This window comes from Cuculus canorus, chromosome 17 (assembly GCF_017976375.1).
Source record: "Cuculus canorus isolate bCucCan1 chromosome 17, bCucCan1.pri, whole genome shotgun sequence".
Taxonomy (NCBI): domain Eukaryota; kingdom Metazoa; phylum Chordata; class Aves; order Cuculiformes; family Cuculidae; genus Cuculus; species Cuculus canorus.
In genome coordinates this window covers 9,271,731-9,286,929 of record NC_071417.1, presented here as the reverse complement: position 1 = coordinate 9,286,929, position 15,199 = coordinate 9,271,731, and the positions used below count along the sequence as shown (strand labels likewise).

The window sequence follows — 15,199 nt, the reverse complement described above, 5'->3', positions numbered from 1 at the left end:
GCTAAAATGTGGGCGCAGAGCCCTGAGGCCGCGCGGGAGGTGTGGCCAAGGAAGGAGCGTGGCCTGTGATTGGCAGGGGCATGCCTGGGGGTGTGGCCTAGCGGACCGAATCTATAAAAGGGGCGCGGTCTACCCGCCCCCTCAGTGTCAAGATGGCGGCGCTGCGGGCGGTGGGGGCGGTGCTGCTGCGGCCCGGGCGCGGCGGGGAGGTGGCGGCCAGGCTGGGTTACCACAAGAAAGTGAGGGGGCAAAGGGCTGCGTGAAGGGTGGGATGGGGCCGCACAGAGGCGGTGGGTGTTAACGCGGTGCCCTGGCAGGTGGTGGATCACTACGAGAACCCGCGCAACGTCGGCTCCCTCGACCGTAACGCCAAGAACGTGGGCACCGGCCTGGTGGGCGCCCCGGCCTGCGGAGACGTCATGAAGCTGCAGGTGACCTTGGGCACCCGCTGGCACTGCGGGAAGGGATGGCCTGGGGCTACTGCAAGGGCCCAACGCGTTCCCCGTCCTGTCAGGGGTGCAGGGCGGCCTTCCATCATCCCCCGGCCCAGAGGTGACCCGGGCACGGCATGTCCTGTTCCCCAGGGCCCTTCCTGGGCCTCATGGGTGGCTCTGGGTATGCAGGCCCTGTCCCACTCCCCAGGACCCTGCCTGGGCTTGAGGGGTGACTCTGAGGGTGCAGTCCCTGTACCTCCTCAGGACCCTGCCTGGGTCTGAGGGTGGCTCTGGGAGGGCAGGCCCTATCCTGTTCCGCAGGGCCCTGCCCGGGGCTGAGGGGTGGCTTTGGGGATCAGGCCTCAGCTGAGCTGAGCTGGCCGCTGAGATGGTGCCACTGACACTTTCCCAGGTGGAAGTGGATGACAACGGCAGGATTGTTGATGCCCGTTTCAAAACATTTGGCTGCGGGTCGGCGATCGCATCAAGTTCACTGGCAACGGAGTGGGTCAAAGGGAAAACGGTAAGGGTCCTCAGCAGAATTGGAGGCAACACTGCAGAAAGGCTTCAGAGTATCCGACCTGCTTGTGTTGTTTATTGGGAAGCAGTGGCGTGGGAATTGCAGTACTGACTTGTAGTTTGTACTTTGATATAGCAAATGTCGATACTGTTAGAGGTCTGACTTCTAGACCAGCCTTTTCCAAGAACCCCCATTAATCTACAGGGAGGTCATTTGTGTCTTATGCAGAAAGCCACAAAGTCCTGAACGTGAGTTCTGAAAGAAAGTTGACCTATGGAGTGTTTGTATTATTTATGCTTTTTTTGTGTCAGACAAGAAATGCATTTCTATATTTTGATCAGAGGTGAGAACAGAACAATCACCACAGTGTCACTTTGTAAATCTGGTGTCATAGAACGGTTTAAGTTGAAAGGAACCTTCAAGCTGATCCAGTTCCAAGCTCCTGCCATGGGTAGGGACACCTCCCACCTGATCGGGTTGCTCCAAGCCTTGTCCAATCTGGCCTTGAATACCTCCAGGGATGGGGCAGCCTCAGCTTCCCTGGGCAGCCTGAGCCAGAGCCTCACCAAAGGCGAGGTTCATTCCTGCCACCGCTTAGTCCAAAACATCCCTTAATTCCAATATCCTTCACTGACCCTGGTAGTCAAGATGTTCTTCCATGTGGATTCTGTTGCCTCTGGGGCATTAAAGCACTCTTAGAGCAGATGTCTTTGCAGCCGCATTGAACCTCACATGACCAGTGACTGCACATTGATTGTGTTTCAGGTTGATGAAGCACTGAAAATCAAGAACACAGATATTGCTAAAGAACTCTGCCTTCCTCCAGTCAAACTACACTGCTCCAGTAAGTAAAGGAACGTAGGGGAAGTCCAAACACAAACTCATATTTGAGAGGGAGACTCCTGGGAATGGCACAGATGCTTCTGAATGTTGTTTTCTAAATAATGTTTCTGCACAAGGAACAACTAACCTTGGTCCACAAGAGAGACTTGCTTATGCTCAGATTTCAGGGTTATTTTCAGATCTCTTTCATGTTTTGGACTCTGTAACTCAGCAAACTGATAAGGAGCATTCAGATTCTGACGCACTACTTCCTAGGTGCTAACTGAGCTCTCAAACTCTGGTTCTGTCTGCAGTGGTGGTCGCTGCTGCTGGCTGCTCTTTTTTTTTTTTTCCACAGTGTAGTTTGTTCTAAACAACTTTTTCTTGACCTTGAAATACTTGTTTTGTTTGTAGTGTTGGCTGAAGACGCCATCAAGGCTGCCTTGGCTGATTACAAGTTAAAGCAGGATCCAAACAAAGAAGAGTCGGAGAAGAAAGTGAACAATGCCTAAATGGACTGTGAAGCTTGTCTCATTCCACTTCAATTTGCAGTGCAATTATTCTAGCTATTAGTAAGATCCTGCACACTACGAAATGAAGCTGTAAAATACGCACAACGTACGCACAACACGTCACTGTTCGTGTGTGTTCAGCCACTCTTGTAGTGCTTAAACAACTGGGATGTGGGTATTCTAGCGGCCTGTATCCTGGTACAACTGTCTCTGAAATGTTGGAGTGAAGGAGGCTGCTCAGCTGCAGAGAACTCGATGGCTTCTCTATGGAGAGAAAATCCTTCTGTTCCGGTACTGGAAGGGCTGCACTTTTTTGGAAGTTGTATAGTTTTGCCTAATATTTTACAGAATTTAGTGGGAAGCTTTGCCTTGGTCTTAATATTTGTTTAAGAACTGCAGATGGGTCTTTGTATCGGTGCAGTATACACACAGAGGGCATTTCCTCTGCCCACAAACTGCAGCTGTGTCGGAGTTTTGTTTCACAATCTGTGCGGCAGTTCCTGCTTTCTGGGAGCTTCAGGAGGCACCAGAGGGCACTAACAGGGCACTGATGGGAGGCGAGGAAGAGCTTGCAGCAGCTTTTTGAAGCTCCCGTTAGAGGAACAGTCATAATTTTGGGGTGTCTTCAGTAAGAATTGAATGCTTGGATTGGCCAAGTACTCTGTTAGAGGAAATATGCCTTGGGATTTGAACCCTGGAGGGAAGGGAGTAACGTGGCTGGGGTTCAGAGGTGAATGAGAGCTCCCAGGGAAGCAGGGGTGGGTCTGTGCTCCTGCATCCTGTGGGACGTGGTTCCATTGCGTGGCTCAGTGGCTTCACGAGAGGAGTGTGCGGTGTGGAGAGGGTGAGTGGTGGTCATCCACTCAAGGATTCACACACGGAATATTAACTGGCTCCACAGAGCCGGGTGCGCACCAGACTTTGGAAGTTTAATGTTTCACAGTGATGTGGCACCACTTGCCCTCTGCTCCCCGTGGCTTCTCTTTTTCAGAGAAGCATTCCCATAAATTTCCAAACCAAACAGAAAATGCATTTGAAAGCTTTGCCTCTTCCTGAGTTTCTAAGCCACACAAGAAAACTTGCCTTTTTTTCATACTAAGGGTGTTTTAAAACCATTAAAACCCATGTTTAAATATAAGTAGCTCTTTCCGATGCATCTGTCCACAGCTGGTTTGGGACGCAGAACAGGCCACGTGTTGCTGCTGTGGTTTGTCACTCACAGGACTGTTCTTGTGGTACCTCTGCTCAGCACCACTCCTTGTGCCAGATGCTGGCCCTCAGCATGGTGCCAGCCTCCTGCCACCCTCCAGCAGCAAGGGATGTGCCTCACTCCTTGGGAACGGTCCCATGGTTTCCCAAAAAGCAGGGAAGCCCCTCGATTAAATGAAAGAGGGAGATAAAAGCCAGCACGCTCTCCCAGAGGGAAAAGTTGTTCCGATGGAGGGACGTGAGGGCATTTCTCTGCATGTCCATGGCTGGGACAAAACGCGAGGTTACAGGGATAGGAGGGGGTGTTTCCCTGACATTCCCGCTGGGTGCAGTTGTGTTTCGGTGCTGAGTTGTGTGGCAGCACTGCAGCCTCCCCACCCTTGGCTGCAGGGTGAGAGATAAAAGATTCCCAGAAATGGCATTACCGTACAGATTTTGTGGATGATAAGCGCGTCCCTGGCTCCCGGGGATTTGCCCACACGGGTAACCTTCCCCCTGAAGCAGAGCTAGGCCGGCTGCTGGGCTCTGGGGGGCACACATGGACCTTGCAGGGCCAGAGACAAAACTGACTGTGCCCCAACACCAGTGCAATGCTGGGAGAGCCCTGAAGGACAGGGAAGCAAACACAGGGACTCCATCTTGGCCACCATGCAAGCTGCAGAAACACACAGGAGAGATCTGCGTAGGAAATGTCTTTATTATTAGCTGAAGGGGTTAAGAAAACAAGGGAAAAGTCCAGCTGGGCTCCAGGCTGCCCTCAGGTCAGAAAAATAAAACGATGAGTCCTTGTCACTAAATCCTCTTCCCTTCTCCCCTTAGCTGGGGCAAGAATGGCCAAGATCATCCTATCTCATCTCCTTGGTGGTCACAGCGCTCAGCAGCCTGTGGCCCCTGAGGCTGCGTCGAGCCCCTGCCCCACACCCCACAGATGGCTGCACGGACCCCCAGCTGCAGGGCCATCCCTCTGCCTGGAGGATGCAATTAGACCACTAATTAGTAAAATTATGTTTGGGAGAAAGCTGGCAGCGTGGCTGTGGGCGAGGGCTGCCCAGCACAGCACTGGGGGAGGCAGAGCTGGAGCTGAGAGGTGTGCGCCCACCCATTGCTTGACGGTTGGAAAAGCCCCTTGGGCAGCAGGAGGATGCCGATGGCACTCCAGCACTGCCAAAAAACAGCATCTGCCAGAAAAACGTGGCTTTGCCACAGCGTCCCAAGGGTGCCCGGGATTGATGGGCCTCAAGGGCGAGTAGGGGGAATGGGGAGGGATCTTCATCAGGGCTTCCTTGAGCCCCCACGTACCTATGGAGCAACAAACCCCAGTGTCCATCGTGTGTCCACAGGGCGCCTTCCGAGCCAGCAGCTCCTTGGGCTCGCCCAGGACGGGATTCCTGCCCTAGATGGCCTGGGTGCCATCCTGGGGCGCATCAGGGACCCCATCACCCCCAGCTCCTGTTGTGCCCACGGCTTCCTCAGCACCTGGGTTTGGGGAAGGGGACTCAGGGGGTTGCTCATCACGTTGCTCTTCACTCAACTTTTTGCTCCCTTCCTCCTTTTCCTCTGGGGAGGAGTTCTGCTCTCCCCGGGCCCCGTTGGCGAGTGATGCCTTGTGGGGTGATTTGAGGTTCTGAGCTGCAGCGAGGATATCTGCCTGCAGCTGCCGGCTGCTGTCAAGGGGCTCTTCAGCGCCGGAGTCGGGGGCTTTCTCGGGCACCTCGCTGAACGCCCGAGCTCCTCCTGTCTTATCCCGCTCATCCACGTACTTCTTCTTGGGGAAGGAGGAGGGATAATAGGCAGATGCCTTGTGCTTCTGCCGGACAATGACAGCGGCGCAGATGATGAAGAGGAGGACGAAGACCAGCGAACCCACCACCACCACCAGCAGCATGTACTCCTTGAAGAAGTCCACCAGCCCATCCAGCAGGCTGCCCGGCGCCGAGCTGTTGGTGACTGTGGTCCCCGTCGCATCCGCCACTGTCGGGCCAGTCCTTGGCGTCACACGGCGGATGGGTGGCGTGGCCGAGACCTCCTCGCCATCCCCACTGCCCCCGCCATCGGGTAGCACCGCGGCGTGCCGGGGCGCTGCCAAGTGCACCGGGGCCACCACCACCAGCAGCAGCAGTATCCAGGCGCCCATCGCTGCCTGCATCGCCATCTCCCCCGTGGCTCGTGCGCGGTGCCCTGCGGGATGCAGAGGGGAAGGCAAAATGTGAACACCCCAATGGATTGAGACCCTCAAGCCCTGCTGCAAGCAAAGCCCCACGGTGCACCCGCCTCGTGCCCTTTGTGCGGCTCCGGCACAGAGAAACAAGCACAAGCGTCGAAGCACCAACAGATCAGGCGCTCACTTATTCACTCGCCTGAATTTCCTTAAGAAAAGCAAAAAGCGGCTCCGATTTCCTCACCGCGACGCCAAGCAAGGGTCTGTGTTTGTTTTGCAATGAGGCACTGCAAAAAATAGATGGAAACCAGCTGAATCGGATTGCTTAAGCCTGGGGGACGCTGTGTGTGCAGTGAGGGGACCGGGGCTGCTGCCAAGAACCGGCTTCAGACAGCGGTCATTTGGCTGATCAGAAAATTCCTTAAGCCTTGAGGTTTCCAGTGGAAACTTTGACACAGGCGGCGCTGCAGAGGGGCCAACCCCCGGCACGAGTGGCATTTCCCAACCGCTCATCCCGGCGTAGACCGTTACAAACGATTCCCAGCTTGAGCACGGCTAAAAATAGATTTGAGGCAGGATTTCACCCCAGTGCCGCTGCAGTGGCCGAGTGGTGCCGAGACTGGGCTGAGGGCTCCCCAGAGCCTTGGAAAAGGGGCAGCCTTGGAGCTGGGGTGCGGTGAACATGAGGTCCTGGGGATTCCGGTTGCCCGAGCATCCCCGGTGAAGGGTGAAGGCCAGCTCTGTCCCCTCGCCATGCCGTGCTCCTCTGTGCTGGATGGGGCTGGATCTGCCCCACGCCGGGAGCCACAGCCCATGGTGTTGTAGGACATGGGATGAGCCGTTCTCATCCCCACACACAGCTCAAAACGATGAATCGAGGTCAGACCCATCCAGGCTCTGCGCACACACAGGGTTTGTGAGCGGGTTGCGACTGTCCCAATGTGGCGTGGTGTGTTCCCAAGGGATGTGTTTCGCCACGTAATGCCATCGAGCCATTGCCAGAGCTCTCCCCTTCTACATGGCCCTACGGGGAAGTCTCATCAATCAGCTCCCAAGTCCATCAGCAGAGACCCCCTGTGACAATTCCCCCAGCCTCGGGCCCCCCACATCCCAACACATCTCCCATTTCCCCCCAAACAAATCCAACCCAGCAGCGCTGCAGACCAGGCGAGACTCCAGGAGCGGAGCTTGGCTTTCAGGCTCCTTCCCAGCTGCAAAATCTGGTTTACATTAAACCAGAGCAAACAAACGGCGGCAGCAGAGGCAGGAGGCGCCCCCGGACAGCCGGACCCCTCAACCTTCCGGCTCACCGCAGGCATTCCGGCTGCCATGGGCTCTGCGATCACTGCGGTAACAGTGGCACCACCAGGATGAGGGATTTTGGGGGGCCAAGACGAGACCCATCATCCTTTCCTTCCGCCACCTCCACTGCAGGGAGAGATCCCTCAACCATGATGGGGGAGAGGAGTCCCAGAGAAGGCAAAGGCACTAATTCGTTGTTAGAGGCGTCAATGAGCAGCCGCGATCATGGAGGGGCTGACTGAAACCCAAATCAGTGCCAAACGAAAGGCCCATCATCACAGCCGCCGCCAGCCGTCCATCCCCACCCCCAGACCCACTGCTCGTCCCCTGCTCTGCCTCGGCCAGATGCAGGCGAACCCCACTCCGCTCCCCTCCACTCCCCAAATGCCCATTAAAGTCACGATTTTGATGTCGTCCAGACACAGCATCCTCTGAACCGTGCCCGGCACACGGCTGCATGGCCAGCTCCATCCCACATCCCGCCATGGGGACCATGCTCTGCCCTTGCCGCAGCAGCCCCAGCCGTGGGGAAACCACACGAAAATTAGGGGCAGGCTGGCGTTGCCAATGGGATCCTCACCTTGCCTGCAGCCACCGCCTTGGCAGGAGGGAGTCGCGAGGATGGGGTCTTTCCCGCTCACCTCGCCTTCTTGCACCCCTTTCTGCTGCTGGCTGGGAGGAAGCCTCCTCCTCCTTCTCCTCCTTCTCCTCCTCCTCCTTCTCCTCCTTCTGTGTTTCAGCCCAGGACCAGCTTGTTCTCATTAGGGCTGGTTTGGGGAGGGAGCGCGGGAGGCCGGCGAGGGGCAGGCAGCCCCCAGTCCCCTCCCAGCCAAAACCCAGCTGGGGACTGGGGGAGCTTCCCAACCTCTCGCTCTGCCAGCAGCGGGGGCAGCCCCGGTGCCCCCCTTCACCTCAGCAGCGCTGCTGGAAGGGGACGCTTTTTGGGGTGCAAGCGGAGAAGGGGATCACCAGGGAGGTTTGTGGTAAGAGTGGTTTTGCCCTTGAGGACAGAGGTGAAACTCCATCCATGGCCAAGTGGCTGAGCTGCCCTGGAGGAATGGGAATGCTGGCACCCCAAAAATGCCTCCCAACGATGCCGTGCTGGGAGCAGGCACAGCTCCTGCCCTTTCACTGTGTGCCTGGGCCTCAGCACCCCAACTGGGGGCTGCACCCCCTGTGCCGAGCCCTGCAAGCCCTGCCATCCCAGCCGGGCACGGCCAGGAGCCGGTGGGGTTCGGCCACCGAGGCCACACGATGCCAGGGGCCGGGGAGGGCGTCGGGCTCAGTGCCTTGGCGTTACTAGAGGCTGGCAACGTGGCACGGGGGCAAACAGCACTTGAGATCCCCCTCATCTTGATTTCAGGAGCCCATTTCTGCGCTCCCCAGCCTGGAAATGCTCCTGTGTGGGCGCCTCTGCCTTGGGGTGCAGAAATCACCCCTGCAGCGCCCAGGCTGACGCAGGGCACTGGGCTGGGGCTCCAGGGACATCGCCTGGCATCGCTCTGCCCACCCCGGCCGTCCCCTTCGCCTGGGCTGAAGTTGCTCAAGAGGCTGCAGCCCTGACGGGGTGACCTCATCCTCTCGCTATTCGCCCCCGCATCTCTCCAGGGACCCAGATCCCCCAAAAAAGTCATCGCCAGCACTTGGGCACTGTGACCACCATGGGATGGGGGCAAGGTTGCCTGTTCCCATTGCCACCGGCATTAGGAAGCTGGTGAGGAACTGGTGCCATTTGGGTTTCTCCTGGCGTCACGAAATGTAGTCGTGGCTCCTAGAAACAACGGGTCTGTCCGTCTGGCTGCAGCTGGTGGCTCCGCGCAGCTGCTGGGGCGGCTTTTCCTGGCCTTAAGGGATCAGCACTGAAATCTTAGAGGGGAAAGGGGAAAAGGTGAGGGTGGCTGTGCTGCCGAGCCAAGCCTGGAGGAGTGCCAGTGGCATCCAGACTCACTGCTGCAGCCCAGCCAGAACCAGGCTGCAATTGCCTTCTGTGTGCCTTTCCCAGCCAGGGTCTTCATCCCTCCTTGGCCAAGGTCCTCATAGCTCCCTGGGCAGTTCCCAGTTGCTAACTGGCCAGGGTCCCCATCCCTCCTTTGCTGGGATCCTCATCTCATCCTGTCCAGCATCCCCATCCCCGCTTGGCCAAGGTCCCTATCCCATCCTGGACAAGGTCCCCTTCACTCCTTCACCAGCATCCTCATCCTTCTTATCCAGAATCCCCACCCACGGACCCCATCACTTCTCAATTAGCATTCCCATCCTTCTTGTCCTGGGTCTTCATCCCTCCTTGTCCAACATCCCCATCCCTCCTTGTCCTGGGTCCCCATCACTCCTTGACTAGCATTACCATCCTTCTTGTCCTGGGTCCCCCATCCCTCCTTGTCCAACATTCCCATCCCTCCTCATCCATGGTCCTCACCGCTCCCGTCTGGGGTCCCTGGGTTGTCCCCGGGGCGGTGGAGGCGTGGGGCCAGGCAGCCCCCCTGGTGCCAGCGCACACCACCCATTACGATGCCGTTTTTGCCTGCGGCCGGGGAGGCTCAGCCCCTGGTGCTGGGCAGGGCTGTGCCGCCCGAGCCCCGCTTTGTAATTTGGGGCAGCTGGAACGTGGGGGACCCGCAGGGCTTGGCTCCGCGGCAGGGCCAGCCCGAGCAACCTGCAATTTGAGACATTTCGGCCCTGCTCTGCTTGTAATTTTCTCCTCTGGGCTGTGCTTTGCTGTGCCAGCGAAATACATGGGGGGACAAATCCTGCGGAGCTGGACCACGGTGCACACAGCATCACGCACAGCCCATGCACAGCATCACGCACAGCATCACGCACAGCCCATGCACAGCATCATGCGCAGCACCGTGCGCAGCATCACACACAGCACCGTGCACAGCCCACACAGAGCATCACAAACAGCCCATGCACAGCACCATGCGCAGCACCACACACAACATCGTGCACAGCATCACGCACAGCCCATGCACAGCATCACGCACAGCATCATGCACAGCACCAAGCAGAGCATCAAGAAGAGCATCATGCACAGCCCATGCACAGCATCACGCACTGCATCACACAGCCCATGCACAGCATCATGCACACCACCACGCACAGCATCATGCACAGCATCAAGCAGAGCATCAAGCAGAGCATCACACAGCACCATGCACAGCATCACAAACAGCCCATGCACAGCACCATGCACTGCATCATGCACAGCCCATGCACAGCATCACGCACAACCCATGCATAGCACCATGCACAGCATCAAGCAGAGCATCATACAGCACCATGCACAGCATCACACACAGCATCACGCACAGCCCATGCACAGCCCATCGTGCACAGCCCTGTGCCACCCACAGACCGCTGACCCACGCAGAGGCATCACAGGACAGTGTACGCCGAGGATCCTGCTGTGACACTGCACTGGCTTCCTGCGGATTCCTCTGCCGTGAGCTGGGAGATGGCAGCCGGACAGGACCTGCTGACGATGCCAAATAGGGCGATTCCTGGCTCCTGGCAGCTGGCTCAAGCTCCAACAGTGGAAAAAAGTTTATCCTTGCTGGGCTCCTGCTCCAGAGCGCCAGGCATGGGGCTGGGTGAGAGCAGGAGAAATCCCTCCAGCTACACCCACCCACCTTCTCCGGGCTCGCCAGTCCCATCCTCACCCGGAGCAGGGGCAGAGGCTGGATGAGCTGCTGCAGGATGATGCTGGATGATGGGAGCATCTGAAACAAAGTGGGGCTGGGAGTGACAGTGGTCCCTACAGCTCCCATTCCTGACATCCCAGAGGCACATCAATCTTTGTGCCCATCACGGTTGAGCCATGAGCTCCTACAGCTGCTTTTTGGCACAGCAGGGTGCTGGCACCCACTCTGTGGCTGCGTGGGGACACGGTGGGGGCACAGCAGGGTGGCAGCACCCAGTACCTCACAGCTGGGGTGTCCAACCCAGGGACCGGCCACCACTGAGGGCTGCAGATCCTCTCACCCGTGCTGACTCACCAGTAAACATTTACGTTTGCAGGAGGAAAAGGGACTGGGGAGGCTGCTCAGCCCCAGATGGAAAATATCTGAAGCACAGAGTGAATGTAAACATGCGCTGGGGCCAGGGTGGCTGGGGTGCAGGTGAGCCGCTGCGCTGGCAGCCCACGCAGGGGGACAGTCACCCCTGAAAGCGACTTTCCAGGTGGCTCATCTCCGGGACAGGGCGGCACAGCGATGCCTCGAGCATGGTCTGAAATGCTTTGCTGCCCAAACGCGTGCTGCAAACATCGAAGGTGGTGTAAACAGCCTGGAGGTGTGGGGATAGGAACGTGGGGATGGGGATGCTGAGCCTGCTGGGGCAGTGATGGGGAGATGGAGACGCTGAACCTGTCCAGAGGAGGAATGGTGATGGAGAAATAAGGATGCTGAGCTTGGTGGGAGAGGGATGGGGAGATGGAGATGCTGAACCTGGCAGAACAGGGGTGGGAATGGAGAGATGGGGACGTTGACTATGGCGGGGCAAAGATAGGGATGAAGAGGTGGAGATGCTGAACCTGTCCAGAGGAGGAGTGGTGATGGAGAGACAAGGATGCTGAGCCTGGCGAGGGCAGGGATGGGAACATAGGGACACTGAGCCTGGCGGGGCAGGGACAGTCCTGGATCATTTCTGTTCACTCAGGTAGCTCCCATGGATCCACACACGTGAGTCGAGCTGGTGGTTTGAGGGACAACTGATATCCGCACACTGGGTGAGGTGGGACCTGGGAGCAAATCTGAGCCCCCTTCACCCTCCCGGTCCAGTCAGGATGGGGGGACGCTCAATGGCCACTCATGGCTCTGCTCTCCATGTCCCTCCCAGTCCCGGCCACGACCAGGCAGGAACAGCCTTGGCCAACACCACCCTACGAGACCGAGAGCTCAAACCCACCGTTTGCTCACTGGGGATGAGCCCTGGGCACACCAGCAGCGCACAGGACCACCTCAACGGCTGGTGACTGTCTCAGAAGCATCTCCTCCCCTCGCTGTGGGTGACCGCAGGGCAGGAACACGTTACGCCACGAGCACGCCTGTCCTCATCCCCCCCCCCAGCATTTCCTCCTCAGCTCCACCACCCTTTCCGCTCCCACGCCGCGGCACGAGGCCAAAGCCCCACGCGGGGACGGGGTCCTGGGGGCTGTGGTGCTCATCTCTCCAGGCTTTGGCTGCACCTGAGGGGTGGCCACAGGTTTCATTTCTGCTTCGCCGCCCCAGGGATTGTGTCTCCTGCTGGGGAGGAGGATGGAGAAGTGAAATTTCAGCAGGGGGATGTGGGCAGGCAGCGGAGTGGGGAGGGAGCCAGGGGGCTGCTGGGCACCATCCTCACCGGGAAGAGTCCACCGTGTCCAAGTAACACTTTAATGGGGTTGGCCTTGAGGGCTGAGCTCGCGCCGGGGAAAAGCAGCTCCCCATCGCACCAGTCCAAGTTAAAATGGGACCCAAGCGGATGCGGGTTCCCCTGCCCACGGCTCCACGCGCAGCAGCGCTGGGAACGGGGCAGCCACCAGCACCCCAAAGCTCTGGGGCACAGGACCCTGTCCTTGGCTCAGGAGTGCTCTGGCAAGAAGCTGCTGAGAGTCAGGTTGTCACCATCAAACTCGGAGCCGCCGTCGAGCAGCGGCTTCGACCGCCGGGCTGGGCCGGATTTGGGGCCGTTGGTGGCCACCTCGCCGTCGGGCAGCAGGGAGGAGATGCAGACCATCTCGGTGTGGGTGAGCCGGCGGTGTGCCGTCCGTGCCCGCCGCCAGAGCCGTGCGCCCAGCACCCCGGTGCACACCATGAAGGTGGCGGCCACCAGCGCCAGCAGCAGGATGGCCAGCAGGCACTTGCCCATCAGCCCGCTGGGGTCCCAGGGCGGCGTCGTCGTGGTTCCCGTTGGTGTTGTGTCCCACGGGGCTGAACGAGTCGGCATTGGGGAAGATCCAGATTTCTTGACTTCCTTGTAAGCCGTGGTGGTGGGACCAAAAGGTGGGGAGGTTGCAGAGGAGCTGCTGGCTGCGCTGCTGGCCGCCGTCCCCTCCTCACTGAGCGACATGAGCTGCGTGAGGGTAGTGGTGACGCTGTTCTGGGGCGCTGCCTGTGTTCCGGGCTCTATTGGTGTCGTAGAGCCCAGCAGCAGGTCGGGGCCATCAGTCTCATCCCAGGGATCGGCTGTGGTTGGTGCTGCACGTGCCCGGTGCAGGCTGGCGTTGGTGGTGGGTGATGGTGCAGAGCTCACGAGCAGTTCAGGGACATCAGTCTCGTCCAGGAGATCGGCCGCGGTCGGCACTGCAGGCGCTCGGTGGAGGCTGGCGTTGGTGCTGGGGGCCGGTGGTGGCGCGGAGCTCGGCAGGTTGAGCTCGGGGGAATTGGTGTCATTGCTGCTGGGCATGGTGGTGGCACTGGGCTGCTGCCCGCTGTCACCCCGCTTCCTGCGGGAGAGCAGCAGGGGCTCAGCCTGCACCTCCCCAGCCGCCCCCCAGACCCACTGCACACCGCGGTACTGCCCCGGCTCCGGTGGCGGCACGGCCCCGCGCGCCCCCAGGATGCTCAGCACCAGCATCACCAGCACAGCCCAGCCTGGCACCATGGGACCTGCAGGGGGAACGGAGGGGACAGATGAAATCAGGGTCCCGGTCCCTGTGAGAGGATGCTGAGCTCCACTGCCCAGGCTGGAAATGGCTATAAGGAGAGAAAGCACATCAAGAAAGCATCCTCCTCCCCTCCCAGAGAGGAGCCCTGTGGTTTGAAGGATTAGAGGATGGGAAAACCAACCTCCTCCAACCACGGCCGGAGGACCTGAGCTGCCTGCACCTGTGGGAGCTCAGCCCTGGCAGCTCCGGTGAAGAACAACGCCTTGAAAAGGAAGTTGAGTGCCTGGAAATGGGAAACGAGCCGAGACGGAGATGGCTGCTGGGGGACCAGCAGTTACTGGATGACTCCTCATGCAGAATTGAAACCGCGGCAATGTTGGACACATTTCAATCAACCCCCCGGTCTGCCCGTCTTCCCCCTCCACCATCCAGGCTGATGCGCAGCTCCTGGGCTGAGGCCACCATGCACCTCTGCATCTGTGCCGGAGCAGGAGGAGAAGCGAACTCACCCCAAACCCATCTCCCATCACATCTGCTGATCACCAATACCCATCCCTGCCAACAGCTTTGGTGGGTGGAGGCCAACAAGGTCCCCATGACCCTGTGCCAAACAGCATTCGAACACCTACCAATGCCCGCTCCCCGGCACTGAGCATCCCCAGGAGGCTCCTACATCCCCAAAGCACCCACCTGCCTCCTCAACACCCTACATGAAGCGTAGCATGCCCTGGGGACTCCTACCTGCCCCAGGGACTCCTGCATGTCCCAAGGGGGACTCAAAACATCCCCTTTGCACCTAGAGCATCCCCAGGGCGGAGCCCCAATCCAGCACCCCGCGCCCAGGCTCACCTCTGCCAGGGGACGCCGGGGGACGCTGAGCCGCTGCGCCAACAGGCATCGCCGGCGAGGGCTCAGCTGCACCAGCACCGGGGCGCAAGAGCATCCCAAGGGAACCGCTGAAATCTGATGGCTGTCGCGGTCCACCCTCCGCCTGCACCTCCTGCCCGGGTGGGGAAGGAGAGGCGGGCACGGAAGAGAGGCTGTGGTTTCGGAGAGCCTGGAAGGACGTCACGCCAAGAGTGGGGCCACCGAGGGCGGAGGGCTGCATCCACCTGCCAGCGAGGATGGATGGAATGTGCGATGCACCCTTAACAGGGAGCTCTCCCCCTTTCTGGGTGAGCCGAGTGCCCTTTGGGAGCCTCCTGGCCAGTTTGGCTCCACCAGCAGCTCCGCCGAGCCGCGTGCCAGGGCTCGCACCGCCCCGAAAGCAGAAGTGACGGCAAACCTGGTGCCAGAGCTGCCAGCCCCCAGGCACGCTGCGGGCGTGAACGGGTTGGGGTTCAGGTCGTGGTGCCCCAAGATGGACCTGGGAAGAAGCCTTCACATGCAAGGAGGAAGAAGAGGAGGAGAAGAATGAGGGTCTGGCTCAATGCATTTGCAGAGCCCTCGTGCCAAGGCCCCTCTTTGGGCACCCTTGTCCCCAGGACGCAGCCTGCTGCTGAGGAGCTCTTGGGAGATGCTCGGTGTCATCCTGGCCACGTTGCATCGCACTGCATGAAAATACCCCACCCTGACCGCAAGGCCCGGCACGGCAGCAGGCGGGAGGTGCAGCCGCAGGAAGGGTGCTGCAAGAGCACATCCGCAGCAAACACCCTA

General features: G+C 59.2%; 3 protein-coding genes across 6 annotated transcripts; 1 reads left to right on the top strand and 2 right to left on the bottom strand.

The window, feature by feature from the left end:
* The first annotated feature begins 87 nt into the window (after positions 1–87).
* Positions 88–2,748, top strand: ISCU (iron-sulfur cluster assembly enzyme). The gene is made up of 5 exons (XM_009560462.2): positions 88–239; positions 318–431; positions 847–957; positions 1,720–1,798; positions 2,191–2,748. The coding sequence occupies exons 1-5, from the start codon at positions 153–155 to the stop codon at positions 2,286–2,288; spliced, it is 489 nt and encodes a 162-aa protein (XP_009558757.2). The 5' UTR covers positions 88–152; the 3' UTR covers positions 2,289–2,748.
* A 1,438-nt stretch (positions 2,749–4,186) lies between these two features.
* TMEM119 (transmembrane protein 119) lies at positions 4,187–7,700 on the bottom strand. Of its 4 annotated transcripts, none has more exons than XM_054082461.1 (3): positions 7,538–7,700; positions 5,769–5,942; positions 4,187–5,675 (listed from the first exon to the last, which is right to left on the bottom strand). In XM_054082461.1, the coding sequence occupies exon 3, from the start codon at positions 5,647–5,649 to the stop codon at positions 4,891–4,893; it is 759 nt and encodes a 252-aa protein (XP_053938436.1). In that variant the 5' UTR covers positions 5,650–5,675; positions 5,769–5,942; positions 7,538–7,700; the 3' UTR covers positions 4,187–4,890. The 4 variants fall into 4 exon arrangements, with proteins under 4 accessions (XP_053938436.1, XP_053938437.1, XP_053938435.1 ...); XM_054082462.1 differs by having other exon boundaries at positions 5,855–5,942; XM_054082460.1 differs by lacking the exon at positions 5,769–5,942 and having other exon boundaries at positions 7,538–7,697.
* Positions 7,701–11,431: 3,731 nt separating this feature from the next.
* Positions 11,432–15,199, bottom strand: SELPLG (selectin P ligand). Its single transcript, XM_054082684.1, has 3 exons — positions 14,829–15,199; positions 14,393–14,655; positions 11,432–13,544 (listed from the first exon to the last, which is right to left on the bottom strand). The coding sequence occupies exons 2-3, from the start codon at positions 14,649–14,651 to the stop codon at positions 12,517–12,519; spliced, it is 1,287 nt and encodes a 428-aa protein (XP_053938659.1). The 5' UTR covers positions 14,652–14,655; positions 14,829–15,199; the 3' UTR covers positions 11,432–12,516.

Excerpts from the sequence above, each read along its gene's own strand:
- ISCU (XM_009560462.2), top strand. The coding sequence starts at position 153 with ATGGCGGCGCTGCGGGCGGTGGGGGCGGTGCTGCTGCGGCCCGGGCGC. Across the intron at positions 240-317 it reads GGCTGGGTTACCACAAGAAA|GTGGTGGATCACTACGAGAA; the intron begins GTGAGGGGGCAA and ends GTGCCCTGGCAG. Across the intron at positions 432-846 it reads GAGACGTCATGAAGCTGCAG|GTGGAAGTGGATGACAACGG; the intron begins GTGACCTTGGGC and ends ACACTTTCCCAG.
- TMEM119 (XM_054082461.1), bottom strand. The coding sequence starts at position 5,649 with ATGGCGATGCAGGCAGCGATGGGCGCCTGGATACTGCTGCTGCTGGTG.
- SELPLG (XM_054082684.1), bottom strand. The coding sequence starts at position 14,651 with ATGCAGCCCTCCGCCCTCGGTGGCCCCACTCTTGGCGTGACGTCCTTC. Across the intron at positions 13,545-14,392 it reads CCCGGCGTCCCCTGGCAGAG|GTCCCATGGTGCCAGGCTGG; the intron begins GTGAGCCTGGGC and ends TTCCCCCTGCAG.